General features: G+C 29.8%; 1 protein-coding gene across 2 annotated transcripts; it reads left to right on the forward strand.

Moving 5' to 3' along the window:
- The first annotated feature begins 486 nt into the window (after positions 1 to 486).
- RpL35A (ribosomal protein L35A) lies at positions 487 to 10,572 on the forward strand. 2 transcript variants are annotated; one of them, XM_087159674.1, is made up of 4 exons: positions 487 to 672; positions 1,465 to 1,595; positions 4,849 to 5,001; positions 10,368 to 10,572. In XM_087159674.1, the coding sequence occupies exons 1-4, from the start codon at positions 667 to 669 to the stop codon at positions 10,540 to 10,542; spliced, it is 465 nt and encodes a 154-aa protein (XP_087015800.1). In that variant the 5' UTR covers positions 487 to 666; the 3' UTR covers positions 10,543 to 10,572. The 2 variants fall into 2 exon arrangements, with proteins under 2 accessions (XP_087015800.1, XP_015913809.2); XM_016058323.4 differs by having other exon boundaries at positions 487 to 522.
- Positions 10,573 to 11,449: the final 877 nt, after the last annotated feature.

An 11,449-nucleotide genomic window follows, 5' to 3' on the forward strand; every position in this document is an offset into this window, starting at 1 on the left:
ATACAATAGTAAATATTTAAATTAAATACAATGCAAAATATGCATTTAAATTTTGTACAAAAATATGATTACTTGTAATTAAAAAAGTATTCTTGATTAGAACTTATTTATCTTTTAATGCAGAAAGTATTCTGATTAATAAGTTTAATGGCTATGTGAAAAAACTATTATATTTATTATTTTGAAATCACAAAAAGTATTCGACCGATTACGTATAAATTTTGTTGCTTAAAAGTAGTGAATTGACATTTATGTTAAATTAAATTAAAAGGGTTATTAGTGAAAAAAAAATTTGTAAATACTATAATCTGAAGAATAAAAAGAGAAGACAGCTCAAGCTTTAAAAAAGTTCCCCATTGTTTATTTTTGTTGTTAATACTGTTACTCGCGCCATCTATGTTTGTTTTTGAGGCGAGCAATGTCTTAAATAAACTATTAGTAAAGTTGGCAATAGTTCTCCTTACAACTCAACAATACTCTTCAATTCCTGGTGATCGTCAACGATTGTTACACGTTTTTCAGGTAAATTTTAAATTTTAATGTAATTATTCAATTCATTAGTTAAAACAGTGAATTTTCGTAACAAAAATTTCTGCTTTGAATATATACTAATATTCTTCTTTTCAAGATTCTTATTGATTTTTGCGTCTTGCCTTTTCATTTGGAATGGCGGTACATGCATGACAATAATTTCTCATTTTTTACCATTGATGATATTTTTAAATGTTTTAATTCTTATGCTGTTTTATTTTCTTAAATGTTATTGTTGTTGAGGTTAGTGTTATAAATAAAATTTGTACGTAAAAGAGATAATATTCTCACAATATCTTTATCCAATACACTTTTTTCACTCAAGCCTAAATATTAGAGTTAGTACGTTGGTGCATCGTCCATTGCCAGAGAAAGTATCATGATTAAGTTCTTATCTGACTAACTTTGCTTTTAATTGTGTTCAGTACGAATTGCTGAAGTAGAGCCTTGTTATAGTAACTTGCTCCGGTCAGCGAATAAATATTTTCGAGTGGCAGTTTAGGAATTATGAATCTTGGTTTAATAATTACATATTAGTAGATTTTTATCCACCACTATTTCTAAATAAATCGTAGGGTTATATTATTCACTACTCTATTGTAGTTATGTAGTGGTAAACCTTTTGAAGAGCAAACAGAATTACTCAAATATTTGCCAGTTTTAGTCTGCTGTTATTTACCATCATTTATTGGTGTGTCTGGAGCAATTGGTATCTCTGAATGTTAAATTCTTTTTTTGTAAATCAAACTTTAAAATGTTGTTAGAATTGTGTCCAAATTACTTAAGTCTATTCTTTCACTTATGCCCTGCATCAATTAGTGGGCTTAAACTTTCTTAGTGTGCACTTAAAGTTTTTTTTAGATGTTCAAGCTTTTTAACTTTTGTAGCTGTTGCCTCGCTTATATCAGTGCTAAACATCTTTTATGTTTGTAGAAACCAAAAATGGCAGATAAGCCGTCAAAAACAGAAAAGTCAAAAGATAAGGAAAAGAAGGCCTCAGCAGCACCAGCAACAACACCTAAAGTAGCTGCACCTAAGCCACGTGAATATGTAAAACCAGGAAGGTTTGTTGATTTTCATTTAATTCTGTGGTTTTTGTGCATGTTTTCGTGTATCTAAATCTTATTATGTTAATTATAGAGTTGAGTTTAACACATGATAATGTGTTAAATTTAACACATGATAATGTGTTAAATTCAAATGTAATGTTTATCATTTTTAAGAGAAATGTAATGTTTATCATTTTTAAGAGAAAAAGATGTATGATGGGATTAATTGTTGATAGCTTCTTAGGATAGAGTGGAATTGTTATAGTCACGAGAACATAATTTCTGAGTATATATTTAAATATATGCTTCCACATAATCTGTTTTGCCACTAAAAAATTTTTGTCAAATTTGCGTTTTAATCGCATTTGGCCAGGTAACAAATACTGAGCCTGGATCCTTCTTAAAGGTTTGGGTAGGTGGCGTCAAATATATGCTAATTAATTAATACATGCAATATTTGAAGTTAAAATAGTGTTAAAAGACGCTCTCTTTGAAAATACATTTCTTCATAATTCTGCCTAATACAGTAGGGAACCGATTATCAGGAACGATCGGGACCATCGCTATTCCGGATAACTGATTTTTCCAGTTTTCTGAATCTCTACAAAAAGCCTTTTGTTTATTGTTAAACCCAACAAAAAAAAAATTATTTGGAAATAATCTTAAAAAGGAGAAAAAACAATGAAGGAATACACTAATGATTATTTCAAAAATGATGGTAAGGTAACATCTTTCATAAAAGAAATCTTATGAGGGGGGGGAATTTTATCGAATTTTGTTCCGCTTTTTTGGTTTTCCGGATAACGGGTTCTGTACTGTAATATAAAAGGGCAGGGGGAGTCCACATAAAAAATTAAGGACACTGAGTTTTTTGCACTCACCGCTGTTAAAATCAGAGTGTTTAATATTATGTAATAAATGAATTTAATCTATCTTTTAAGACATTTTTTTTAACATTTTTAAGTTAAAAATGTGAACATCTCTAAGATCGAATATCATGCAAATTTTGACTTTATATCTCATGAAGAAAAATCTTATTAAAATTAAGAAGATTAAATTTTAATAATTATCAGAAGCTAAGATCAGAAGTGGACTTTTCATTGAAACAGGTGATTAAAGAGTCTTTTCCTGGAAACAATATAATTAAAAAGGCAGTGTTTTTTTTTTACAGAAAGAGAAAGAAAGGCGCATTTATAAGAGGTCAGGCAGGGTAGGCCGCCTTTCTAAAAACGCTTAGATAATAATTACTTCAGCAGGTCTGATTTTATTTATCCCTAAAATATACTTTTAACATACTTTATAAGATATTGTTTTGTTTGGGATTAATACTATTATCTTTAAAAGTATTCAGAATTAAAAAATGATGTCCCAAATGTAAAATTGTAAAAATAATAATAAAAATTTGCATACTTGATAGAAAAAACTAAATCCCAGCAGTGTGGCTTGTCATCTTCAGGGATGTGATTCTTCCGCGGATCCGCTGATTTCCGCTTTTTTTTTTTTTTTTTTTTTGAGATTTTTCCATACCTTGCGCTATTTTTTCATAAATTGCGCAAGGTATGGAAAAGGCTTTGTCGCGCGGACAAAGATTTTTATGCAGTAAATGATATTTTGTTGAAAAAAATTTCTTCTTCCGCGGAGCGAAAGTATTGAAGCCCCCAATAAACCTTTCTTTACATGTCAATCTGCTGGCTGGGGTAAAAGTAGTCGACCTTGGTAAAACAATGCCGTCTCCTACTCCACTACTCTCTTATCTTTTCAGGGATGAAAGACTTTTTAAAATTTCCGACCATGTTCCAAAAACTTTTTGGGACCCTCCCTGCAGTGGCCTCCTGAAAAAATGGGTAGAATTTCGGCATGTACGCCGTTGCCTTGACAACCGCGACTTCCGCTATAGATTGGAAAAAAAGTCCTAAGCAGTTTCGGCCGCTGATATTTGAAATTGGCTGATTTAGAGAATTTTAAATATTAGGAACTGGGATATTAGGATATGTAAATCATCGAGTTTCGTATTTAACTGATTTAAAAGTTCCTTGATTAGATTCGTTTTTACACGATTTAAAAATCATTACTCGCAATTCCCATTCACGCAATTTAAATTGAACATCGTGATTCTTATTCACGCAATCTTAAAATCCAGCATCGCGATTTTAAAATCCGATATTGCCTTATTCACGCGATTTTAAAATCAGGCATCGATTCTTAGTCACGCGATTTTAAAATCCAACATCGCGATTCTTAATCTAAGGGCTCTAAAAATTTTGTGAGAAATGAACTTTCTTGTCCTATCAACACTGATGATCAAAAGTCTGCAAAACGCAGTTTACAGATCAGTCATGTTAATTAAAGACCATGGAAAAAACAAAGAACTGATGAGAAAGTCCATAAAGGTCCTTTGACCATTAAAGATACATTAAATCGTGCTTATGCATAATTAATCAAAGTTATCGAAATTATTAAACAAAATTATTTTAATCAAGATTTTATTTAAGAACAAAATTAACATTTATTTATGTTTATTTGAATAGATGATAATGTAATCATTATCAGATTGGCTATTGAATTCATATCATTTTTCCTTTTGCACGTTTAACGCTACAGTTTACACGTTTAACGCTCTATTGGGGAGGCAGAAAGCCTTTTATTATATTATTGAATGCATGGAAGCCATGAACTAATTGTAATTAATTGGCGTTCTTGAAATCAAGTAGTACCCTAAAGCACTTTAAATGAAATACATTATTATACTAGCACTTTTTTTTTTTACACTTTATGAGGGGGGGGGAACACTTAACCTGGAATTTTTAAAACCTGATTTGAGTGGCCACCCTGTTGTTCATAAGAACTTTGGTATTGTATTCCATTTTTCTCCTAGTAATAAGAAAGTTTTAGTTATTGATTATGTTTAACTCTTATTAAGATATTCCATTGTCAAGTCGGAGTTCATCTTGTATAATTTAGTCAATTGTGGTACTTAAGTGCACCCACAGGATATGTGTGAGGGTTTTGATTGTCCTCTTTTCGACTACCTTGTGTCATTGCTTATTCAAGTGTTGATATTTTTATTGATTAACCGATGTTTTATTTCATCTCCCTAGTTCCAGTGGGTAACTACTTTTTTATTTGGGGAATTTTAATTAACTTTTTCACATCCTTAGTTATAATTTATCATTATTGATTAGGTAAAATATAAAATGCTTTGTCACTTAATTTTTGTAATGCTGATTTGGTATCAAAATCAGTGTACTATGTGTTATTTGTTTTATAGGTTGTACTGTAAAGGAGTATTTGTTGGCTACAAAAGAGGTCTTCGTAATCAGCATGAGAATACCTCCCTATTAAAAATTGATGGTGTTGTAGCAAGGAGAGAAACCGAATTTTATTTGGGAAAGAAATGTGTATTTGTATACAGAGCAAAAACGTAAGTTTTCTATTTTCTTTAAAGCTATCACCAAAATTATTTATTTAAAGGGAATATTTTTAGTTTGAAAGTGCAGCCTTTCGAAGTCGGGCATTAAAATTTTGCTATTAAGTGGGATGCAGTAATCTTAAAGCTGACCTTCCAAAAAGAACAAAAGTAAGCAAACTTGTTTTAAAAGCAAAGAAGGGTAGTACAGTTTTCAAGAAAAGAGGAGTTTCTCTGATTTGCTCGAAAAATTTAACCTGTAAAACATCTCTGAATGGAGTTCAATATCTGTTCATGTCATGGTGTATGAAATTCTAAAGTAGGGAAAGGATTCAATCATGATTTCATCTAGCAAGGGTTCAAGTTGATCAAGGCTGGAGCAAAAAATTAAATCTACTGGGGGGGGGGGAACTTGAAGCGTTTCCTCAACTGTGATTGAGGAACATCATAACTGTACTTATTATGTTTTTTTTTTTTCTTCCCCATTTTAAAATCAAGCATTGTGAAAATTTTGATTTGATGCTGACAAAAAATAATTTTCCTTAAATAGTCTTTGAATTCAATTTTATATATATATATATACACACTTTTTGGTGACCTTTTCAGATTGAAATTTTAATATGGTATTCATTCTAATTGTCACCATTCAAAAGTGAAAGAATATCCTATCCTGTATATATATTTTTTTTCCTATCCTGTAGTATTAGGTTATTCAAAAGTCTTACATTTTTAATTGGTCAGTTTTATCCCTTCAATGTTGAAATGTTAAAGGTTTGCCACTGACTTATAAATTCTAAGAAAAAAAGGATATTTTAAGTAGTTACCATTGATCATGTAGTCAATTGGGCCTCTTTTCTCTAAAATTTCACTGAATTGCTGATTGTATCTGGCTGTATGCAAATCTGTATTGGATTGAGTTAAAACTGTCTAGTGATAGTAGCAAAGATTCAATCTTAATTTTTTTAATTTATATATATATTTAAGCTCTAGTTTTGTGTTCATTATTTATGAAAGTAAGAACCAGTTTAAATACTTTTTTTCTTGAACTCTGGTGTACTTTTGCTAAACTGTTTGTACAGTTTGGTCTACGATTCTGCATAAATTACTGCTTAAACTAGGTATTTGGTAGCTTGCAATGATGATCTTTATTTTCTGATATCCATGATTATGCAATATGGGACGTAATTCTGAATGCAAGTTAGAATTTAGACATTTTTTTTTCTCTCTAATAAAGGCTTGTAGCTCATATTCGTCAGAATTTGAAATAAAAATCGTCAGAATTTGACCACAAATTGTATGTCAGGGTATTTTATCTTTTCACCCAATTTTCAGTTTTTGTATAGAGTGTAGTTTAGTTTTATAAAACTTAATCTCAAAATTTATAGGAAGAACTGAGTGTTACAGCTTTTTTATCAACTCAGAAGTGTAAGATGCGACAGTCTTACAGCAATGACCTTGGTATGTTCTCGAATAAAAATGATTGATTGCAACCTATATATTTTTAACTGTTGTGAATAATCTGGTGTTGAAGATTATAGCATTCTTATTTATACACATTCCTAGAACTTATATATTTATTAGAAATAAGTGATGAGGTTTGTGTAAAAGAAATTGCAAATTTCGCTAACCCTGTTTCTGGTGGACAGAGTTTGATAGTAGGTTTGCATACAGATGTTTTCAGGACTAGCCATCTATTAAAAGTATTTCTAAATTAATGTACGTATGAAATTAGTGATCAATCAATTATGTTCTTGAATACTTCTGGCATTAAATATTAACGATTAATGTCAAAAACTCTAAATAAAATTAGTAAAATTGCAATGTATCTAACTCGATAATTTTAAAAATTATAAGAAATACCGATTAGCTTAATAAAAAAAAGGCATCTTAATTAAAATAACTTAATAATCATTCATTTTAAGAAACAACTTTTATATACTCCCATTTTTAACTCCTTACCCTGAAGCCTGCAATGACAACAAAGCAGTTTTTAAGCCCTCTCTACTCAAAGTTCATATTTCAGTTTTGTATGGAGAGAAAAAACCGGAATTCAAAACTACTTTAAATTGATGCTGAGCTGCCTAGAGAGTAGACTTTCTAAGACTAATATAATCAATCGCATGTAACTAGGAAATTTATTCTAATAAGGCTACTAAATAGTGATAGTTAATCACTTATATTTTTGTAAATTCACTAATTGGGGAATATAGACTTAGGATTTATTGAAAATTTCTGTGTACATGTAAGCACAAGTGCAGAAAATTCTTAGAGCCTAATATTACCTATAAGCTAATCAAAAAATTTTACATTGCTGTCCGAATTTTCTCTAAAGCCTTGTTTGCTCAGTCAATAAAAAGAAATTACAAGCTGAGATCTGATAATTGGTTACGGTGGATATTAACTATAATGTGAATCTAAGTAGCTATGATGTTAGTCTTAAAGTATTAAGAGTACCGTTAATAAACCAGTATGTAATTTTGGCTACATTTTTGTAAGATGTTTACTATGAATCATAATTATTGTATATATGCAAGTATTGTTCATGATTTAGTATCTGTCACCAATGTTGGTCTTGGCATGGTTCAGATTTTTATTAAAGTTAAATTATTATTTATTATTATTTCTTAGTGTGTCATTTCTTGTCACCAGGATAGATCTTAAAAGCCTGCTGTATGCATATATGTGATGATGAACTTTAATTATCCCTGTGGCAGACTCTTGGCGATATTGTCGCAGAACATTACAGAGTTCTGACAGAAAAATGTTTCTTTTGGGAAGAAGCCATTTTCTTTTTCTGCGGAATTTTACACGTAAAATTTGAATTGCGCATTTAAATTATCACATTTTGTTGTGTTCGATTTATGCCGATAGTATCAGTGGTACTGGTGCTTCGTTTGTATTTTCGGCAGTTATTGATTTTCACGTGTGTTTTTAATTATCCCGATATATTTCGAACTATATGAAAGATTTGATTAATACCTTTGATATCCTTGTAGTTTTTAAAGGCCGATATTGTTTATTGCGACAATCAAATCTTGAAGTGAAACACTCGTTTAAGTAGCCCCTTTTTGAAGCGTGTGACTTCAGCATTCATCTGTCAGCATTACTTTTTTTATGTTGATGTTTTACAAAATTTGGTAAGGAAATGGTGAGTTTTTCTACCCTACAAAATGCTGGAAAATTGTCCGTTATATTATAATTTTAAAAAAAATATTACATATTCAAATTATTTTTTATGTGTTCGTTACCTTGAATTAGTAACATACATCTTTGTTATTATTGGAAGTATCTTGTGGTAAGATATTTGTCATAGAGCTCCCGAAAAAATTCTGCCACGGGGATTATTATAAAGTAATGTGTGAGTTATAGTGATGTAGTCAAATTTCAATATTTTTTTTTATATATATATATGTGTGTGTGTGTGTGTGTAAGTATTTAAATGTAGCAATGTGATGACATTACTGGCACCTCTAATGATTGATAATGATTCCTAACCAGTTTCTGAAATTTTGATAAATTTTAAAGAAATAAATTCAGTGATTGTACACAGTGCACTGTTGTGATGATAAATCTTAAAATTCTGACAAATTGATGAATTTTATTTTGTCTTTCGCTCCTATCTGACCTAATGTGCAGCTTTTTTCATTTCACTTATACTGTTTTTCTTCTCAATTTACTTAATAAAAGTGCAAAATTTCGGCCCCCTTGTTTCTGACATCAATGATTCGTGTGTGCAACTAATACAATATCTAGTTTCTAAATTAAGTTTTTAAAAAAAATTGTTGTTTGACCTTAAAGCAATAACCTGATTAAAAAAATTGAGAAAAGGGTTTTCTATTTATAAATGACAGTAATGCCTGATAAGACGTGGCTTGTAGTTTTCAATGATATATTTGCTGTGAAATAATAGAGAAGTTTAACAGTCTGTGTTGCATAACTTTAGACATCCTGTTTGGGATGAAAACGGGAATGTAATTTAAATGTTTCAGTTCTGGACATGTTTTTGAGTGGGGGTGTAAAATTTGTACATCTTCAATTAAAAGCCTTAGATTTTTTTATGATGATCAAATAGAGCCAATCCAATGATGCTTATGATTATATCCTTTGTCTGATTACATTTCATATTACACTTGTACAGATGACCTTTTGAGATTAATTATTGTCCGTTTCTGTTCTTCAGTTAATTTGTTGGTAGATGATTAAGAAAATGTGCCAGCATTTGTCCGGTACTTTTGATCAGACCAAAGCAGTGGTAAATGAATTAAAATGATGCACCTCGCTTTTTTTAAGAAAGCTAGTGATGTGGGCTTTGCTTTTAGAGTTTGGTGCTAAAGAAAAGTGATTGAGCTCCACGGAGAAGTGTGTTATATGCTGTTTCTACTTTTTGTAAATCTCACATTGAGTTTATGAATTAAAGCTTTTTTTTTTCTTTTTACAATAGCTATTTTTCCTTTTATTATTTCATATCTTATTGATGTTTACTAGTACATATGATGAATACTACGAACTAGGGCGAACTGAATGCTTGTGTTGAGAATGTTCGTTGCTGAATTGTATGATGAAAAATATTGTCTATTTAGCCACTCTTTTACTTAATGATGACATCACGACGGTCTCCTGATGCCTGATGAGACTTCGTTACTCTGATGGTACTGGATTAGGAGATATTTTGTAACTATCATGTAATTCTATAGCACCTTCAAATGTGTACAAAGCTAAGCATTTTTTTTTTTTTTTTTAGTATAATTGTACTTAGTACTGAATTGCTACTAGATGGTCTGAGTTCAATAACTTTCCTGCTTTGTTTTATGAAGAAGCTAATTTATGAATATAGGAAGCTAAGTGTTAATCTTGCTGAATGTAAACTAACTTTTACATTTTGGTCTTGTATTTTCCCTTTCAACGCTGCCACCTAAAAAATATTGTTTAGCTGTGGTTCTATCATTTGGGGGACATAGAAACATCTGCAAATAAAACATTGTTTATTATTTCTTAATATACAATATCCTGGTTGCAGATACATTATTGCATCTTAGTTGCATCAAATTATTTATTAGCTTCTGTCTTTAATGTGTTATATAGTCCTGTTCTGCTCCATTAGTCCTCTTATTCACTTTTATTTACACTTGATTTGAGTATTTTGCGGCGTCATGTGTCTTGACGAAATTTTAATCTAATGCCAGTAATAATGGTGATGGTTTTAAGTTATAATTTTACATTTGTGTATACAAAATCAAAATACTTTTCTGTTATACTACTGGGCACTTGAATGTGTATAAAAATGTTCTGATACATAAGTTATATTCCTTGTTACTTAAGTACTTGCTCTGAAGTAGTAGTTTAATTAGCTTTTTATTAATTATGTTTGTTTTTTTTTTCAGTAAGAAAAGAGTTCCAGGCAAGAAAGATAAATATTCTAAGTTAAGAGCTATTTGGGGTAAGGTAACACGACCGCATGGAAACAGTGGTGTAGTAAGAGCTAAATTCCGAAGCAACTTACCTGCTAAAGCTATGGGGCGAAGGATTCGGGTTATGCTGTACCCTTCCAGGATTTAAGTGTTATTTTAATAAAATTGTATAAAATCATCAGAGTTTTGTTTGAATTTTATATTTCAGGAATAATATATAGTTAAATTTATGGTTCGAACATATTCTTCGGAGTTTTATGCAGGGTTCGTTGATTTAAATCAGCTTGATTTAAATCAAATGATTTTTTTAAAAAAATCATTGATTTAAATCAACAAATTTTTTTTATCTATATATATTGATTTTAAAAGTTTAAAAACAATGTTTTAAATTTTTGATACTTTTATTATTTTCTTTTCTTAGCATTAAAATTTAATTTAAATAAATTGCTGCATTAATTAATTTTAGTTAACGAAATTACTTTCTTGGTGTGTGTTAAATTCCAACACATTTGTAATTACATTTTTAAAAATATTTTGATTCTTGAGATTGAAAGTGCAGATTAAAGTAAACATTTAATACTGTCTTAATATAGACTTGCATAGCTGTAGAAAGTAATTAATAAACATGAATTTTTTTCAAAAAATAATACAATAATGTTAATTAAAATTCTACCTTTTGAATGAAAAAGCGTGAATTAAAATCTACATCATATTTTATTGGTGGAAAATGTATATTTCTGAAGCTTAAGGTTATATTAAAAAGAAATTACCCTAATATGCCAAAAACAGAAAAAGAAAAAAAAGGGGCTGATGAATTCAGATGTTTTTTTTTTTCCTAATATAGGTTCATTCTTCCCTTTCAAACTCTTTCGAAGTCTATTTGATGCAGTAGGGTTATTAACTGGTATTTTTTTGTCATAATATGTTTACAGTATCTTTGACATTATCTGATTTTATATAAAGAAATTTTGCAAAAAAAAATTCCAATGAATACATAGAATTTCTAATTTTTTTTTTTTTTTTTAGCTTAACTTATCTATTTTGATATAGAATTA

This window comes from Parasteatoda tepidariorum, chromosome 1 (assembly GCF_982258835.1).
Source record: "Parasteatoda tepidariorum strain Cologne lab strain chromosome 1, Ptep-v5.0, whole genome shotgun sequence".
Taxonomy (NCBI): Eukaryota; Metazoa; Arthropoda; class Arachnida; order Araneae; family Theridiidae; genus Parasteatoda; species Parasteatoda tepidariorum.